Source organism: Zootermopsis nevadensis, unplaced genomic scaffold (assembly GCF_977971745.1).
Source record: "Zootermopsis nevadensis isolate Lab colony 2312 unplaced genomic scaffold, Znev_1.0 Znev_ptg000017l, whole genome shotgun sequence".
Classification (NCBI taxonomy): domain Eukaryota; kingdom Metazoa; phylum Arthropoda; class Insecta; order Blattodea; family Termopsidae; genus Zootermopsis; species Zootermopsis nevadensis.
Genome location: NW_028259149.1, coordinates 6,760,807 through 6,780,596, shown reverse-complemented (window position 1 = coordinate 6,780,596; position 19,790 = coordinate 6,760,807). Strand labels below are relative to the sequence as shown.

The 19,790-nt window shown below is 34.1% G+C and overlaps 1 protein-coding gene across 6 annotated transcripts in view; it reads left to right on the top strand.

Annotated features, from left to right (window-relative positions):
- The window catches only part of Nmdar2 (glutamate ionotropic receptor NMDA type subunit 2), a 212,855-nt gene extending 193,826 nt beyond the window's left edge, over positions 1–19,029 (top strand). For 5 of the 6 annotated variants that reach the window (XM_087350245.1, XM_087350244.1, XM_087350248.1 and 2 more), the window contains 9 exons: positions 642–757; positions 1,218–1,341; positions 1,896–2,056; positions 2,724–2,905; positions 3,202–3,437; positions 4,524–4,714; positions 9,944–10,021; positions 13,626–13,730; positions 15,268–19,029. In XM_087350245.1, the coding sequence (XP_087206371.1) occupies positions 642–757; positions 1,218–1,341; positions 1,896–2,056; positions 2,724–2,905; positions 3,202–3,437; positions 4,524–4,714; positions 9,944–10,021; positions 13,626–13,730; positions 15,268–15,310 (1,236 nt within the window). In that variant the 3' untranslated portion in view covers positions 15,311–19,029. The remainder of the gene's footprint in view (positions 1–641; positions 758–1,217; positions 1,342–1,895; positions 2,057–2,723; positions 2,906–3,201; positions 3,438–4,523; positions 4,715–9,943; positions 10,022–13,625; positions 13,731–15,267) is intronic. The other variant, XM_087350247.1, reaches the window with a different exon arrangement.
- Positions 19,030–19,790: the final 761 nt, after the last annotated feature.

Here is a 19,790-nt window from a genome sequence, read left to right as displayed (position 1 = left end):
TAACTTCCGTGGTTCAGAGGTAAAATATGACAGAACTGATCAGATCACTTTTCTCGCTATTTTAATTGTGTAACGCGCGTGCCGTGTTACTTATGACTGTGCCACGGAAGATCAAGTGCGATGTATATAATCTATTGCAGTGGTATTCAATATTTTTTGTTCGTGTACCCCCAGATATAATTTCTCTTCAACTTTGTACCCCCAAAGTTGTTGGTGTATAATTCAAGTTATACATAGTATATAATCTACATCTAAAATAAATTACATTACTGATTATTCAGTATTTATCATAAAATAATATATTTTTTTTAAATTTCACGTACCCCCTAAGATGTCTTCGCGTACCCCAGGTTGAATACCACTGACTTAGCATATGCATATATTCACCCCTGTACAAACATAAAAGTTGAACTGTTGATCTCCGTTAGCTGTCAGATAAGTTAATTTTAATGCCTTCGCCCTCATCGGAAAACCGTCTTTTATCTCCAAGAAACCTTAACGCAAGTTTAAAGGATTTCCAACACTACATTTAGTATGTTACTCATCATATGGTATGGGAATGTGATATTCTCATCTTTGAGATGTAACAAGATAGGAGGATGGTAACTCGTCCTAGTTGGAGCTGCTTGTGTTCCTTCCAGCAAGTGTCTCCGTCCCCGAACCACAGGTTTTCCCTCTTCCGCACCTACTGGCTGGTCTGGGCCGTGCTATTCCAGGCGGCCGTCCACGTTGATTCTCCGAGGGGATTTACCGCGAGGTGAGTAGGAGCTCTCCTTTGCTGTTTCTGTTACTGCACTATTTAAAGCCTTCAGGTCCTAAACCTACACTGCGGTAGCAGAATCCTGAGCTTCAAACACCGCCAGCACAAAAGTTGTGACTGCATGATCCTCGTTCATTTCCATCCACCTCTCATTCTCATAACCTGTCTCCCTTTTATCAGTGTTGATGATGACATTCTATTTCTTTCTTGCTTTTGCAAGTGAACATTTTCCAAGAAATTTCCCCTCCAAAATCATGTGGACCTATACAATCCTTGCCCCCCCCCCCCTTCATTTTACTTCACATGAAACATGCAAATCACTGAATTTATTTTTTGGAGTATCTCAGGAACATAATGACATATCACGTTAATTTCTGTCATGCATATTCTTTCCGTAACCCGTGTATTAGCGTGATGAAATAAATTTGTGTGTGACACTTCATTCTTATTCTTCTAGATTTATGACCAATGTATGGGCCATGTTTGCTGTGGTGTTCCTTGCTATATACACTGCCAATTTGGCAGCCTTCATGATAACACGCGAAGAATTCCACGAGTTTTCAGGCCTCGATGATTCTAGGGTTGGTAACATTGCATAATCTTTTAATACATAAGTGACTAACAATATTTAAAGGGACAAATAATTAACAATCATGATGTTGTTCTTCTGGGTTCATTAGTAGACACCAACATTTAAGAGAAAAATAGGTGTCTACTTAGGAGTTTACAAAACTTCACATCCAGAAAGACAACATCTACGTCTTTGCTGCTGTAAGAATCTCAAATATCTTATAACCAGCATAATAATACGTTGTTTCTTCAGGTTGAGTGATGAAGTACTGACATAATACAGACCACAATTGTACTTCTAAAATATAACAATGGATCCCAACAATTCATATACATTTATTCATGACTAGTTTTCCTTGTTTTATAATAATGACTTCCAAATAATGAAGCTACAGTTTTCTTCAGTATATTTTTCCATTATTTATATCAGTTTCTGTTAATGTTTATGTAAAACTGAAAAATAGTATTATTACTTACAGACAGAAAAGTAATAAGTTTCTGTAACAGTGACAAATTTTACATCACAATCAAAAGATTTGTTAACGTGTTGATATTATTTTCCCAGCTGTCAAAACCTTTCAGTCATAAGCCGATGTACAGGTTTGGAACCATCCCTTGGAGCCACACAGACTCCACACTCGGCAAATACTTCAAGACGATGCACTCTTATATGAGGAACCAGAACCGTTCCACTGTTGCCGAAGGAATAGAAGCTGTGCTTAGTGGGTATGTTGACTGCTAAGAACAGAAACTATAGCCGTGTTCACACCATTTCATTCATGTGCTGGAGAGAGGAAATCATAACTCAGAATTTGTTCAGTGGGAAAGTGTTGTAGTTTAATGTTTCTAGCTAGGATTCAAAAGTGCAGTCATGTGTGTGGAGTTGCAGCAGAATATTCTCTTTCATTTAGCTTTGTATTGCTGCAGCACTTATATTAAGTAGTACGGAGTTTATCTCGCAACAGTTCAGTCTCATTTTGTTTAGACATATGCATCCGCGTTTATGTTTAAGACATTATCAATTGTCTTGTAGCAGTAGATTATGATTTTTATTTGTCTTTTCACAAATTTATCAATATTGATATTTAATACTGTACTATTTCCTTATAGAAAGATATTCTCATTTTATTGAGCTTTGTAATTATATGACAATGTTTACATTTAAGGGCATAGATATTATTTTTTAACAGTACATTCTCATTTTTCATAACTTTGTACTTGTGTATGAAAACTTGTACTAATAATATAGTGATTATAATACTAGTTATTGTAGATTATGCATAGTTAGATGAGTTGAGTCATTGTAAATATAAGGTAGCTGTTGAAACACCTTTATAAGTACAACAGAATGTTACTACTTGTTGTGCAATTATTTTCGTACTTTCCTGAACAGGGAATTGGATGCTTTCATATATGATGGCACAGTACTGGACTACCTGGTGGCACAAGATGAGGACTGCCGCCTACTCACTGTAGGGTCTTGGTATGCTATGACTGGATATGGACTTGCTTTCAACCGCAACTCAAAATATGTGCAGATGTTTAGTAAGAGGTTGCTCGACTTCCGGGAAAATGGTATGTATATATCAGTTACTAGTTCAGTCAGGTTTTTCACAAAATAAACTGTACTGAAATGATGGAATAGCTTATTTCTTTTGTACACATCTGTGCTACACTCTTACTTAAAGCTCAGGTGTAAGGCCAGCTCAGTCAGAGAGGCTTTCTGTCCTCCTCTCCTTTTCAGCTTGAAGACAGGAACAGAATCCAGCTTCCAAGACATTACAATTTTATAATTGAGATGATGGATAAAGTTAAAAAGAACAATTTTACATAACAGTTTAAGAATGACAGACTTGGGGTACTCTTTGCAGGAGATCTTGAGAGACTCCGACGATACTGGATGACGGGAACATGTAAGCCTGGGAAGCAGGAGCACAAGTCGAGTGACCCTCTGGCCCTTGAGCAGTTCTTGTCTGCCTTTCTACTGCTTATGTCAGGCATACTGTTGGCTGCAGTTCTTTTAGCTCTGGAGCATGTGTACTTCAAGTACGTACGGAAGCATCTGGCCAAGACGGACCGTGGTGGGTGCTGTGCTCTCATTAGTCTTGTGAGTATAAACAGCTGAACATTGACATCTTGTGTGTTTGTATTTTTCTTTGTGTAATGATGACCTATCAACTTCATATTTTATATAGCATCTAATGACATTATTATGTTGATTGGGAATTAACTATACATGGACTATTTTAATATGATTTGTATACTGCTGTATTAAGGGACCGAGAAATAACTTGAATCGTAATCAGAACTGCCAATTTTTGGACCAAAATTTATTCATAATATCTCTCAAGTAAAATATTTTATTAAATTTATTTAATTGTTTAATGTATAAATGGCAGTGATTCAAACTTTCTGCAGCTGTATGGCAACATTTGATTTTTGATCAATAATTAAGTTATTTGAGGGTGCTGCATTAAGGGCAGTTTATATGAAGCTTCAAATGCTTCACTGTAATGCCAGTATGGTCTGTACCTTTTCCATATGATCATCTGTTTGGATATTGTAACAATAATAAATTCAGATAATCAGGTGATCTGTATACAGATCTGTGTTCTGTTCTTGACAGTGTGGCTACAAATGCTGTGTCTGAACACAGTCGATAAAATGAAACATCTGTGAAATTTCATTCAAAATAATGTGTTTGTTTCTGTGACACAATTATGTTTGGATGCTTGCAGTTTCTGGTATTTGATACTCACATAAGTCAGGTTTTCTTATCTCTAAAGATGATACCAAGTATTTCATGTTTTCATTTTAAACAAGATTTGTCACCAATGTAAAGTGAGGGTAATTGTGTCCACAATATGGACCAAAACAAAATTCACTTACTGACTCTTAATGTGAGCAACCAATGCTACATTCCACCAAAATTCATAAAGGTATTTTGGCAGTAAAAGATGCAGTGGGCAGGCATATTCAGTTTCATAATCTTTTATGGTTGCATTTAGTACATATTCACTGGGCTTAGCTTGATGTCCTAAAGATTTTTATCATTTATAAACACTATTAATAAACACTTAACCATTAATAAAATTAATAAGACAGAGAGTGTGAAGTTTATAGAATTCAGAAAAGAATTTACACAATTAATGGTTATTTTATTAATGAATTAATGTGTAACGATTGATTTCAGAGTATGGGTAAATCATTAACATTCCGTGGAGCAGTATTTGAGGCTCAGGACATTTTGAGGCATCATCGTTGTCAAGACCCTTTATGTGATACTCATCTGTGGAAAGTGAAACATGAGTTGGACATTGCACGTATAAAAATTCAACAGCTGCAGAAAGAACTGGAGGCACACGGAATTAAACAAAGCAGGAGGTAAGTCATGAAAAGCGACAACATTTAGTATATTTTTTAATTCATATATATTAGCAAATATTTATTCATTAATCATTATTTAGCAGTGTGCTACAACTATGAATTTTCAAGTATGCAAACAATTTAACATGCATATAGCCTATTTCATATTTCTCCACATACATTTCTTATTTTTGTAGAATGTATGAGAAAGAATTATAAAATTAAATAGTCTTAATATTTGTACTTTTGCAGTATATCAGTGTTTAGAAACTTAATATCGCATGAGAGGCCTAAATTATCTCCCAGTTCTTTTTTAAATGTCAGTAGTAAGAGGTTATGAAATGCTTTGGGGCAAAAGTAACAAAGATTGTAATTGTAACTACACCCAATTTTTAAAATGTGAAGCAGAGAATTATTATTTTCTGAATGCTATTTAGAAATAGCATATTTTTACAAATTATTGTTAGTATTTTCTGACTGCAGCGTACGTTAAACTAGCATAACAAGATCCAAATAGCATGTTCACTAAATACACTTGAACAAACATATTGTACTGAAACTATAACTATATGTTACAAACTTCAGCAAAACTTGTGCCCAGAATTTCTTTTGTAAGTAACAAATACTTAAATTTACTCCGAGAGGTTTTATACAATAGATTTTCCCTTTAACTTGTGTAATCCAGTAACCATTTAAAATTCTGATAATACCTCTCTCGATTGCATGTATTTCTGCAGATTTACAGGTACTTTAACACAGTGGCAGAAGTTACACATGTAAAATTTTCATATCAGAAATTATTTTATATATGAAAACCATTATTTCTTCATGGTAATGAATGTTGATGCTTTTTTTTTGTAATTTCTCAGTCAATCTAGAAATTTATTGAAGAATATACAATGCATTGTTTTCACACTCCATTATGCCTTCACAATATTCAGCTTACTATGAGTTCACTTTATCTTTACATGAAGTGTTCAGATTTATAATATGCTGCCTTGCTGTTCTGGAGAATTTATGGGATCCATAGCCATTGGACTGTACTAAACAAAATTCATTTCAGGTATATGTGTGCTCTTATCTGTTACTTTATTTACCCCTTGAAGATTTTCAATTATTCCCTGCCTGCCTTTGCATTTACATTTAAATGGCAGCAAGTCTTCAACACCTCAGAGATGTGTTATGGCTCGTTTTGACAGAGTGGCCATACACGTCTTGAAGATGGTGCTGATTAATAGTGTGCAAAATTTTTGGACTTCAATTTAGTAATCTGTGTTGCCTGATAAAATTTTATATTATCTTTTAAATATATCCACATTCCCTTTCTTAAATGAATTACTTCTTGATTTGTATCAAAATGCGTTGTGTGACAATAAATAACTTTGCAAAGCTTAAGTCATATTCAGCTATATGTGTTGAATATAGAATCTCATAATGTGCAACTTCCATGTGGAGAACATATAACAGTTTCAATCTTGTGTCTTCCTAAACAGTTAAAGTACTGAAGAGGTATACTAGTAAAATAAACAAAAGCATTTTGATAATATTAAATTATGGCTAAATTAATATTACAGAATTTGAACATCAGTATTACTGTAGCCATTATCATTAGTGTATTAATACAAAAATATAATTCATTTTCATTTTTGTTGTAACATGTTGTTTTAGTTATTTTTATTTAGCATCACATCCTTCTTGTGATTTGACATGGGGAGGGGGGACAAATGTTTTTTATCACCAAATATTTTTCTTTAAATTAATATTTCTGGAACTAATACAAATATTTATCTATTTGTGACACTACATATACAAAGTTACATTCATCCTAAATGTTTTAAACAAGATGTTACACCTTGGGGACAACACAGTATGATGTATGCCATTTGATTACTATATTTAATTTTGGCATGGCGATGAAAGATTTTGACTAACAACATATGAAACTTTGTACTTAATTTATGGTCTTCATCCCAATGCCACATACACTGTTTCATACACAACAAATATTTCCTTTATATGAATACACTGTCAAATGATATACCACAATTCACCTGGCTATATACTTCTGCATTACATGTTTATATAGATGCTTCAGTTGAGCTCCATAATACCTTACTCTGATCCTCAGTATGACTATATAAATCTGTTTATAGTTATGCAAGCTTAATTAGTATACATTTCTATGCTAGCATGCTTTGTAATTTACAGTATCTTCTTAATTATTTTCCTAATCTTCATTTTTCCAACAATGTCTTTGCTTGCTGATTATTTACACTATAAAATCAAGCATGGAGTCATACTATCCAATAGGTGTGCAAATTTCCATGACCTCTTGAAAAAATGTAATATTTACAGATGAATAATGATAATGAATATATACCATGAAGATGGCACTCTGTAGAGGTTGTCTGTGTTGCCAACAATTTGAGGTTCTCATTTGCTCTAATGTGAAAGTGAATTGACTGCCAGTGGAACATAACCTGTAGACCTGTACTGTAAGTATTGGAACTATCACTACAGGAGGGAATGGCTCTCCTCACAGACAGTGGACATACAGTCAGATTCTACATAGTGCCATCACCCAGAAACAGGACTCATACAAGAATCATGTAACTGTTACAAGTTATGAGAGTGACTGAACTTTTAAGAATTATTCATGGCCTAAATGAATTTACACATTACATGGAAATTGACCATATGTCAGTTTTGTACACCTAAAAGAATGTCAAATCGTTCAGGGTTTTAGGTTGCACCATATATGTATGCTTCCACAAGTAAGATGACAGAAGCTTGAAATTTAATACCCTCCATACTATTGAGGGTATTAAAATTCAAAGTGCCACTGCAATGAATACTAGGAACAAATATGAATGTTAATATTCTTGGAAATATTATATAGCATGTGTAATTTCACTGTTAAATGGTGTTTCTCCAAATTCAAGAATAACGTAACGTGATTTAAAATATAATTTGAGCAGGACAATCTATGTTTACGAAACACATTTAAACAACGTTTTCAACAGTCAAGTAGAATAAATTTTGTACGCAATTGGCGTGGCTAATTGCGCTAACATTCTGCCATCTCGTGAATTTTAACTTCCGTCAGAATGGCATTTACATTATATAAAGAGTTTAAATCAGATCGCTTGGATATATTACCTTCGACATAACTTCGGACAAAATTTCATCTGTTCCGGTCCAGTCATGTAATTGAAATTCTACGGACGGGCAAGACATCTGAAGGAGGCGCATTCTGTGCATGAGTGGCTAATTGCAACTTCGGAATTCTGTCAGAGTGGTGTTAAATATTATAAAGAGTTAAGAACTGTGAGTTTCAGAACTTTCCTATGGTATGGTGTCTGTATATAATTTTACGAATTTCCGTCAAGCCATTCTCTGGTTAAAAATTCGTACTATTGGACATCAGTTTGAAGGGGGCAGATTTAGTTGACTTATGTTATGTTAGGTTTTGTTAACGACACAGTAGATCTTGCTCAATGGGATCGTCATTTTAATTCCCGGCTTTAAGCAACTGTGTCAATGGCTTTACTGAGTGCAGATAATTATAAAATAATTATGACCTTACAATATTTACCAATGACAAAAATATTTAACCATTTCATCACTTCTATTAACCCTGGAATTAAAGTCGATGTGGCATCCCCCATATTTTATATGCCCTATTTTTACATGTTGAAGGTTAATATTGTGGTACTTGAATATGTTGTTGAGAGTAGCTTCAAATTATTGCACCTTTGCTGTATTCTTATAAAATAATGGCTTGAATTATACTTAATATTTTGCACTGTTTTTATGCATCTTATTTCTTGTATTTTAATGCATATGGTTCATGAAAGAAGGCAGCACTAGACCTGTTGCAAGAATTTGCTTGCTAATATTTCACATGGCTCTGTAGCTGACCCTCACATTTAAACTGTTGCACCTAAGCAACATAAAGCCAACATGGAACTGCTCTTCGAAATTATTTATTGTGGTCTTTCACTTAAATGATTACACATGAACTACAATTATATATTTTCCATATACAGAATTCCATAGCTGAGCTTTGTGCTCTTTGGATTATTTTGAGTCGAAAAGTTCAAATAAACATGGGTCTGATCTACAACGATGTCGAGAAAAATTGCATTTTCAATTACCTACGTTACTTATGCGACTCGAAATGGCCACCCTGATTGTCGATTCACAGTTGAGTCCTGTGTGTGATTGAAATAACAGCGCTCTTCACAGAGTCATGATCATATTTGATGTTAGCACTGGACTCGATTCAACAGTTCAGCTGTACTGTTTGACTTGATGGCATACACCAGGGATTTTATGTGGCCCCAGAGAAAGTAGTTCAAAGGCAAAAGATCTGGTGATCTCACTGGCCAAGAGACTGTACCACCTTGTCCAACCCAACAGTCAGGAAACTGTTGATTCATAAATGCAGTCACCTGTCTACCAAAATGAGGAAGTGTGCCATCTTGCTGCAGCCACATCTCATGCATTGTTAGCAGAGGAACATCTTCCAACATCAATGGCAACTGTTATATGGGAAACACAAGTAAGGCTGAGATTTCAAGCAGTCTTCAAGTACTTGCTTACGTGCACCAACCATGCAGCTTTGTGAATTAATTTCTCAAACAGTCAATGCATAGTGAGTGCGGAGCATTTTCTTGACAAACCGTTGCAGATCAGACCCACGTTTATTTGAACTTTTCAACTGAAAATGAATCCAAGAGCACCTAGTTAAGCTATGGACATCCAGTTGCTGGTCACACTGCATAAGATGAAACCAAATTGCATCTGTTAAAAGCACCGAGATGATGATAAAAGATATTAAGCAAAATTGTAATTCAGAATTATCATGCATTTAATTGAAAAGAATAATATAATAATAATGGTGGCTGTAAATGTGATATGCCAAAAGCACAATTTGTGTTTGAAATTAACTTTTGAAAGGAAACTAAATAATACTAGATATTCTGTATAAAACAGTTACCATATGTTACTGTTGATTTGAATATGCGGTTAAGAATTGAGAAGTGAACATTTATATTTGTAAAGTACAACTTACAGTTGATATTTCAATACAATATGGGAAATGTTTACAAAATCCTGAAATATAAATTTTAAATTGATAAACACATATTGTTGGAGAGCGGCTTCATTGTGTGGTGGGTGGGTGAATGATTGCTACTCTTGTCTGTGCGTGCTCTTGTGCCTGCTGCCTGCTGTGTCACACAGGAAGAAGAAGAAACACGTCCCATCCTGCTGGGTCACCTGCTTCACACAGAGCGAGCCTGCAGGACAGCAGGCGCCCCAGTAAGTGCACCATAGCACTCCACCCAACTCTTAGCATGATAATGGCCAATTATTTGGAATTCATTCACATTAAAGAAATTTTGTGTCACTGCAGATTCCTTTACTTCACTTTTGATTTAGTAGCACTGAAATTATTTTTTCTTTCAGATATGTTTCAATTTTACATACATTGCAACTAATAACCATTCATTTGCTCCAGAAATTTCACATGTTTTATGGTATCAGAAGGTTCTTTTCAATGTTTGCAAGAACTCACCAGTGGATGCTGTCCTGAGCCGATTGAATCTAGTTTACACTCACACAGTATTTGGCCTACTTTAAGACCCAGTTTAATATTCCCTTCTCATCTGTGCCTGGGAAAAACTGTATATGAATTCCCAGTCTGAATAACTGAAAATAAATTGGTCTCACATGTGCTTTTGAATTTCTTGTGGGAAATATCAGAGGTTATAGAACAGGCTGTTGCAAGTAATCATATTTTCCCTTTACCACTGCAAAAAATGTTTCAAATTGAAATTACTTTTCTAAGTGGTATATGATAAACCAAACATATTTGATTACAACTGACAAAATCTAAGAGATGCAGTTGGGAATATAATATTAACATTTTAATAAATGGTACACAAAGTTGTGCACTTGATCATATTTTATTTCTTAGAATTTGTCAAAGTACCTTTCCTCTGGATTATTTATAATATTAATTTTAAACACAGCTACATGGCTTTAAAACACAGTATGATGTTACAAATCCGATACTTCTGCCATGCCAACCAAATAATTAAGGCCACTACTTTTAATACAATTTCCATTGTTGATACATTCTGAATTGGTTGTTGTTAGAGATTGTGGAAAGGAAAATAGTTACAAACTCTAACAGTATTTGGGTATTTTCGATTATGTGCTATGTCAGTTTACATTACCATTCTGAAAGAGCTAATGATAGAAGAAGAATTTTGTTTCATAATAAGACTGAATTCCAAATAAATATAACTCAGCTCTCTTCACAAGTTTTACAAAAAAGTGTTATACATGACAACAGTGCTTATTGCTATTACTTTGAATGTGGGAATTCCTAGTTAACAAGCACTGCATGAATTCTATGTATGTTGATTAATTAGAAGTTTGTTGCTATTTGCGTATGATTGTGATTTCTTCTTTACTCTACATGATACATGACATGTATAGTCAATTCAGGATGTATGACAGATTCTGATCTAAACATTATGCCACTCAGAATGAGAGGAACAAAGAGTTTGTAATAATGTAGTGTCATACCATCTAGTTATTGTTATATTTGATTGTTTTTTTGTATTTTATAATAAATGTGAATTACTAATGTAAACTTAATATACTAGGGTCTTCATCTGATATTAACTTAAAATTGATTACTGTTTATCTTTGCCATTATAGTACATATTTGAACTACCAGGGTTAAATTCCTAGCATGACATGATTTCTTTCTTCATCATAACATCCAGATGAACTCTGAGGCCTGCCCAACCTTATGTCCAATGGGTTCTGGGGTTCTTTCTGTAGAGATTAATCAGCTGGGCATTGTTTACTACTGATAACAACACAGAATTGCATCTAACCACTCATCTCCATCTACTGATTAGGTTAACAATGTGTAGAACTCTTCCTTGACTCCCCCAAACATTCTGCTAAGTTAAATCACTAGGGAGAACTTCATCTTTATTTTACCTTTCCATCCAGATCATGAAGGTTATAAATTTATTTTGTGATCTTTGGCTAATGTTAAGTTCATATTTATCTACTATTTAGCTCTGATGATTATGGGATATTCCTCGTTCTTAATACTTATGTAATAAATACTCATTTCATCATCATCATCATCCATTGTTGTTTCCAGCCTGGGGTCGGGCCCACTTGGTAAAGCCCCTCCATCTCTTCCTGTCCCTTCACCACTCCTCTTCTTTCACCAGCTGCCACTGGGCACCTCTCTCCACCACTCCTCATTTATTAATTCTTAATTTATGAAAGGCTTTTCATTTTGTACATTTTCTGACATACAGAGACCCAAGAATTGATTTATACCACTGCAGTTTTATATGCATAAAAACAGGCTGAAATATAATTAAATACAGGTAACCCTCGATTTACGCTGGTTCAGAACAACGCCGCTTTTGAAACAAGCAAGTCAAAAAGTGGAAAAATATATTTTACTATTATTTATAACGTTTTACAATGTTTCTCGTACTGATTCTTTTACTAAATCCGTTTTCAAAAACTTCACCACATTTGTAGCAGAGATGCAGTGTATTTTCTTTGTGGTGGGAAGCAATTTTTTAAAATTATGTTCACCCTTATCCTCTTATTCTGGTCATAAAGTTAGGTGGATAAATGACTGGTTTTGTCCCCAACATTTTAACTGTTAGTAAATAGTCCCTTTTATATTTGCCCAGTTAGTTGGTAGTGAAGAAGTCTTTGTGAGTGCCCAGTATGCTTCATATGATTTAGGCAGTTTAGTTTATACTGTACAGTACTTTTTTCAGTGGTCAATGATGAGTTCCTCTATAGTAACTCCATTCTTTTGTGGTCTGTTAAATTGTGTCCTGCTGTACATCTCATGAATTTCATCTGTGCTGTTAATCTACTAATCTCCATATTTCACGGCCATACAAAAGTGATGGGATGGTTATAATTTTACATAATTTGAGACTGCCTCTGAACTGAACTTTGTTCCATAATGTTATTGCACATAATTCCAAAAATTTGTAAAAATATACTCTTTTCTGAAATTATTACTCTTTTTATGAAATCATGCAAATATATTCACTTATTCCAGTACAGAATTATCTATTACAATTTTGCTTCTCATTATAATGTTTCCTTCAAATGCCATTGCTTCAGATATTAGTTGAGATTTTTTTATTCCAGACTATCTTGTAAAATATGTAACATTCTCTTTGAATCATCTTCTGAATTTCATAATCTGTTTACAATAGTGTATTAATAATTGTCAATTTATTCTGGTTCCAAAAAAGGATAATTTTGAAGATGGCCATCTGCATGGATACAGCACTTTGTATTCTGGTAGACATAAACCAGTGTTTCAGCAGTGCCTCTATTATCAGCTTTCATAAATTTGATTGCAAGACTTGTATTGTTCCACACATTAGAGTGACATTCGCTTTCAAATGAATGGTTTACTAATACATACTTGTGTTTACTCATAATTTCAATTATAGTAATACATTTACAGAACTATATAGGCCAAAATGTACATAATTCAGATGCTGTGCAATGTGTTGACATCCCATCAGTGGCTATCCCTTGTGTTTAGTTGCCAGTAGGGTGCATGTCTTGTGTAATATTATTTCGGCTTGATATGTCATGTGCATGTTTTGTGTCAATGCATAGACTTCCAGGTTGGTGAGAATATAACTTGTTATAACAATCAGATTATGTTCTAGATACTATTACCTATTTTCAGACCTTCATAATTTTAATTTTCAAGGTATATTTTTTCCCATTGGTTTAATTTAACTTAGATTTTTATTAGGATAAATTGCTCAGCGACAAAGATTCATTACTTTAACTTGGTTTAGCATGTTTATTATTCATTTTTATGTCCCATTGGCAGATTTCTGAATGCAGATGATGTCCTGAAACCACGTGATATGACAAGAAATCATGTGTCCTCTACTGAATTCACTGGCCGATTTCATGATGATCGCCCAATATACAGGTAAAATGCCATGTGATATGTGATCCTCCATTTGACTACATATAATAACTCTTCGATCCAAGTTAAATGCTATGAGGTGCTAGCTCTTACAGTTTTACAGTAAAAGAGCATGATTCCGGTCCATCAATATCCTTATAAAAGAACCTTAATTTTAAAAAGCATCCCTAGAATCTTCTTTCGCATATCTTTCAATATATTTATATAAAGGAACATTGCTATTATATTAGAGACAGTTTTCATATGGCCATTTTTACCATTATAGCTCACAGAATTCATGAAAGCCTAGAATCAGTTATAACATTACCATTGACACTGCTGCCAACAGAAATATTAATAATATTGCTTCAGATACTGTTACACATTTTTATAACAAATTTATAACACATTGGTAGAGGTCTGTTAACTTATTAATGTAGTTTTGTATATTCAACACATGAGCCGGGATAGCTCAGTCAATATAGTGACTAGCTATGGGCTGGATGACCGGGGTTCGATCCCTGACGAGGGCAGAGGATTTTCCCTCTAGCCTCTGCGTCCAGACCGGCTCTGGGGCCCACCCAGCCTCCTCTACAATGGGTACTGGGGTCCTTTCCCGGGGGTAAACCCGGCCGGGGCGTGATGCTGACCACTCACCCCCATCTAGTGCCGAGGTCAAGAAAGAGAGGAGCTATACCTCCACTCACCCCAAGCGCCTGTACAGCACATAGCGGGACAAACTTTACTTTACTTTACTTATATATTCAACACTTAAGACAGTTATGAAAAGTGCAGTGTTCATTCTTGACTTCACCAAGTCAGTATTTAAGTATGCATAGAAATGTTGGAAATTTACTCCAGGTCTTTACGTAAAAGTCTCTGTTATTCTCATGAATGAAGAAATATTTATAATTCATGATACAAATTATTTTATTCAAGGAAATATAATTCCTTGATAGACTCTGGTAGCCTTCATCCTGCAGTGTCCCCAGCATGATTGTTATTTGGCATGTGGTCTATATAAGTTATGTTTCTGGAGTAATTCATAACTTTGCATGTTGATCAAGGAATGAAATGTTGTAGGATTTGAGGATTTCACAGCGGTGAATATGAAGATTCTGTCTTCTGGGTTGTTGCGCTGTGTAGTCTGGTCGATGTTTACCAACGTTTCAGAGGTCATACTGCCTCCGTTATCAGGGCGATGATTCATCATCATAGAAGCTTAGTTTTGTGTGTGGGGGGTAATTTTGGCTCATAATGGTAAAAATAGAAAGATAATTGATTTTAAAAGGAAAGGTAATTTGTTCTATTTTACATGTGAAATTAGGAACATTTTCAGACCACCACATTTTAAATACATATAAACATTTGAAGTTAGATACTGAAGTCAATTACTTTAAGCTCTACCCTCAAAGATATAAGTTCGCAGGATCACTTTCAAAGTTTATATCCTGGAATATCAGCAGTACTTTATCCTTATGTATTGTTGGTAATGTACTACCATATATTTAAATACACTGCATCAATTCATTATTGTTATCTGTATGCTGCTGTATTGCAGGTCAAGCATTACAGAAATAGCAGAGATGGAGACAGTTCTGTGATGGTGGCACTTCTGGATACCTCTCAGTATATATATAAAAACATGGAGTAACAAGATCTGTACTGAAGTGGACAGTCATATATAAAATGAAGTTACAGATGTGTTTAGATATATCATGTTTTGTGGAATGAGAAGGACAGGATGTGAGAGCAACACTCCTGCTGGGAAGGTTCAAGATTATTTCAGCACACTTTTAGAGAATAAATGTGAAGACACCAAACACAATATTTAATACATTACAAAACTGTCAAAGAAAATGTATTTTTATTTTTGTGTTAATTAGTTGGTGCAGGGAAAAAAATCATGTATGGACGAGGTGATCATTGCCTGGTTCCTTAAGTGTTTATCTAGATGCCAAATAGATGTAAAAAATCATGAACAAGAATGCATATTAGCATGATCTGTATTTAACAGTTGCATGTAAAACACTGAGACTTTTATGGGATCCCGAAAGTGCTCAAGAAATCAAAATGGTGCTACCCATGATATACACAAAACTTGAATAAAAACAAGAAATATTCTATACGAAAGCCAAAGGAAATAATAGAAATGCCATAGACATTCATATATATAAAAGTGATGATAGAATATTGTATAGAAAAGAGTGTCAACTATATTGTCGTTATTTATTGTTGATGTTCTAATTGTTGATGTTTGGGCTCTCGTGTCATTCATGTAGATTGCATGTAGCCATTCTGAGAAAGCACTCAGTTAAGACATGGTTATGTCTGAGTACGTCCTGTTTATATATTTCAGATGCAGTTCAATGTATACCTCTTTATTAATCAGCAGGTTTTCTGTAAGAAACTGAAATGCAGCTCAACGATTTACAAGAATTAGGAAGAAAGATTTTTATTTCTTCCTCATGCTTCTAGTTGAAATCTCCTTACCTTCGTGCCATTGGTCATTCCATAAGAAGTGAAGGAATACATTTATAATATTTGGATGGCCTGTATCACTGATTTTGTTAAAATTAATAAATATACCTTCTTCATTTTCATAATAGGGGTTGAATTATAATTAATGTTTCTTTCCTTACAGAAGTTATTTTGGGGGATGCTTTCATAGCACCACAAGAAAGTCATATCTTTTATGGAACCCTTTAGTTTCAGTACTTTATTCAGAACAGCCTGCTACTGGACCCTATCCTGAGCCAGACGAATCTAGTCTATATCCTCCCACTCCATTTCTTTAAAATTCAGTTGAATATTATAATTCTCTTTATTGTGACCAGATTTCTCAACTGATCTTTTCCATTCAGGTATTCTGATTAAAAATGTGTATCCACTTCTCACTTCACCTGTGCATTCTATATGTGCCACCCAACTAATGAATTTGATTTGATCATTTAATTTTGTGCACTCTTTACAATTTAAATTCCTGTTGAATATGAAACAAATTTGAGACTCACAGCAGTTTTATAACATTAATTAAGCTAAAAAAAATGTGATGTGCTCAAATTTCAAACAAGAAGACGTGATACCTACATCCATGACACGAGATTTTAACCTTTCTGCAACCATATTATTGTGATATAACAACACACAGCAAAAGTTTCCTTACCATAAAGCAAAATACCAGGCACATTAATTTTGTTATTGTGTATTTACATACATCTAGTTCTTATCTAGAAAAATCTCTATGAAAACTATAGCAGAAATTGAATCAAACAACAGTCTCTTAGTTAAATTTATAAAACATTTCTGTACTTGGTTTTTTTTTTAAATTTCAAATCACCCTACACACTACCCATCACAGGGTGTGTAGTTCAAGTTCATGTTAACAGTTTTAGTAAGAATGTAAGTAAATATGGCTTTGTATGTGCATCACAGAGAGCTGTCAAGTAAAAATATTAGTTTGGTGCTGTTTCACATGCTCAGACTTTACTGGGCTCTATCCATTAATATTTTCTTTTTCCATTGCCCTTTTACTCTTCTCCTTGAATATTATGGTTATTTTGGACCCAATGTCACTCTTACAAGAGGAGCATGTCTATGTAATTTAACTGTGCTTTATCAGACTGGATTAACCTACCTAATCCATTGGACTTACCCTTAAATAGCTTGCTCCTTGTCCTGGAGTGTCCATTTAAATGGCAGGGTTAGAAAAGGTAGCACAAGGAAACATATAATCTTTGATCATGACGTAGAGCTTAATATTAGGCTGCAGTGGATTACAATAAAATTGTGAAAAATGAAGTTTGAATAAGATGTTTATACATTGCACTGATATTAATTTATATAAATGAAGTTGTAAGGTATACCTATACGATTTAGAAGATGGCTGTATTCTGGAATGTTTAGGCACGTAGTCTTGTAGAAGTATACTGACATTTCAGAGATGCTTGCTGTCTCCATCATCAGGGCAAAAGTCAGTAAACTTCTGTCAAACTAAATGATGCAACATTCCAGAAGACAATCATCTTCAAACTTGCCACCATAAGAAAGTGAAATCTCACTCAGTTTACAATTTGTTGAAATGTTTAGTATTATTGTAGGATTGACTGTGCCTAATATTTTCCTTTATACTGGTATTTTACTTTCATTGTTTGGAGATCCTTAAGTCCAGTGTTTGCCTTCCATGTTGTTTTCAATATTGGGCAACCACCCTCTCCCATTTTTGTCTTTCAGAGTCTGCAAAAACCATGATAAAATCAGAGGTTGATGAAATGTGTACACCCACACAATGCCACAGTTATCAAATTAGTCTTCAAATTAAAAGGAAATGAACAATATATTTCTTGTTTGTATCATAATTATATACTTATGAAATATGAATTACTCAGATGATAATATTGTCTATGTAAGTGATTTCTCTAATGGTTGTTATTTATGAAAACATGAAAAAAGAAACACATTCATGTTGTTGTAGCCAATAGATTATTTGAGAGAAAAAAAACAATGACACATTAGTATTGTATATAACATAAGCATGACTATTTGAAGTTATGAAATGATGATATTTATATATGTAACAACATATATTTTTGGTGAGTATAAGATCCATTGTACAAAGAGTCTTTACAAACTTTTATGTGCATTTTTTCCATTTACATTAGAGGCCTACTGCAATGAAAACTAATTTACATTCTGTGAAACATTTAAGTTATTCCTGTCATTAATATTCACATTCCTAATGTATAATATACTTTTTATAGTAAGGGAAATATCAGAGTAGGTATAAAACATAAAATTTATTTACAAACTGTTGTAATATATTAACATAACCATTTATTAAAAATCCCTGGTGATGTTAATAATAACTTAATAACTAACGGTTAATTCCATGATTTACAGTAACAGTAACTGGAGGCCACACTGGCAGCTGCTTTTAGAGTGTGATGAAAGCATTTTTTACATTAATGTATAATATCTGTATTGTGTTTGTGGTGACAAATGATATTTCCTTTGTTTATTCTCTACTATTTATGTTGAAAATGTTTAAAGTCAACTGTTGTCTTCTTAGGAAGACACTATAAATAAAAATAACATGTAAATACATTTTAAAATTTCAGTAAATACTGTGAGGTTCTTTTCAAAATTATGTTGCAAATATTCCTGATATCTGTAAAAAAAACTGCAGACCAAATGCATAATGAAAGGAAATTTGTAATGATAAAACTGAAACATTAGCTTAATAACAACAATAATAATCATTATGTGATCTAAACGTTGCTACTAAACAAAAGTAGAATTAAATATTATAGTACTCACACATTAATGGTTCTTTTTATTTTATTATAACCTATAAACTTTAAAATTATGGCTTAATTTGAACAAAACAATACATTACTAACTTAGGAAACATGGCATATACGGTTGTGTACAAATTTTAAACATACAGTGTGTCCGTAAAATAATGGTGGGGTAACAAACAGTCATAGTTTTGGAACAAAGCACAAGTGAGACATGAAATCGACGTCAAAATGAAGAGAAACTCTTCAATTTTTCGATACGTAAACAGGTTCTAGCGCAAGCGCATGCGCGCTGTGTTACAAGGTCAATAGCCGCGAGAAGCCATGATTACGATGCAGAGTAAGGTTAAATGTGTTTTGTGGCTTGCTAAGTTTGAGTCAGTTACACTTGTTAGGCGTGAATACCGTCGTGTGTTTGATGAAGAACTACCACACGAAAATAACATTCGCCGTTGGGACAAACAACTCAGAGAAACGGACAGCCTACTGAAGCAGTAACGTCCAGGACGACCTTCAGTGTCTGACGATACCATTGAAGCTGTGCGAGCAAGTTATCTGCGTAGCCCGAAGAAATCAGTGCGGAAGTGTTCTGTAGAGTTTGGCGTTTCAAAAACAACTGTTCACAACGTTTTAAAGAAACGACTACGCTGAACAAACTGTGATGGGAAAGAACTTCCTGGATATGTTAGAAGGGTATGCAGTGCCCCAAATACCGGAGAATTTTATTCTCCAGTTAGATGGAGCTCCTCCACATTTTGCCACATTCGTGCGGGATTACCTAAACCAA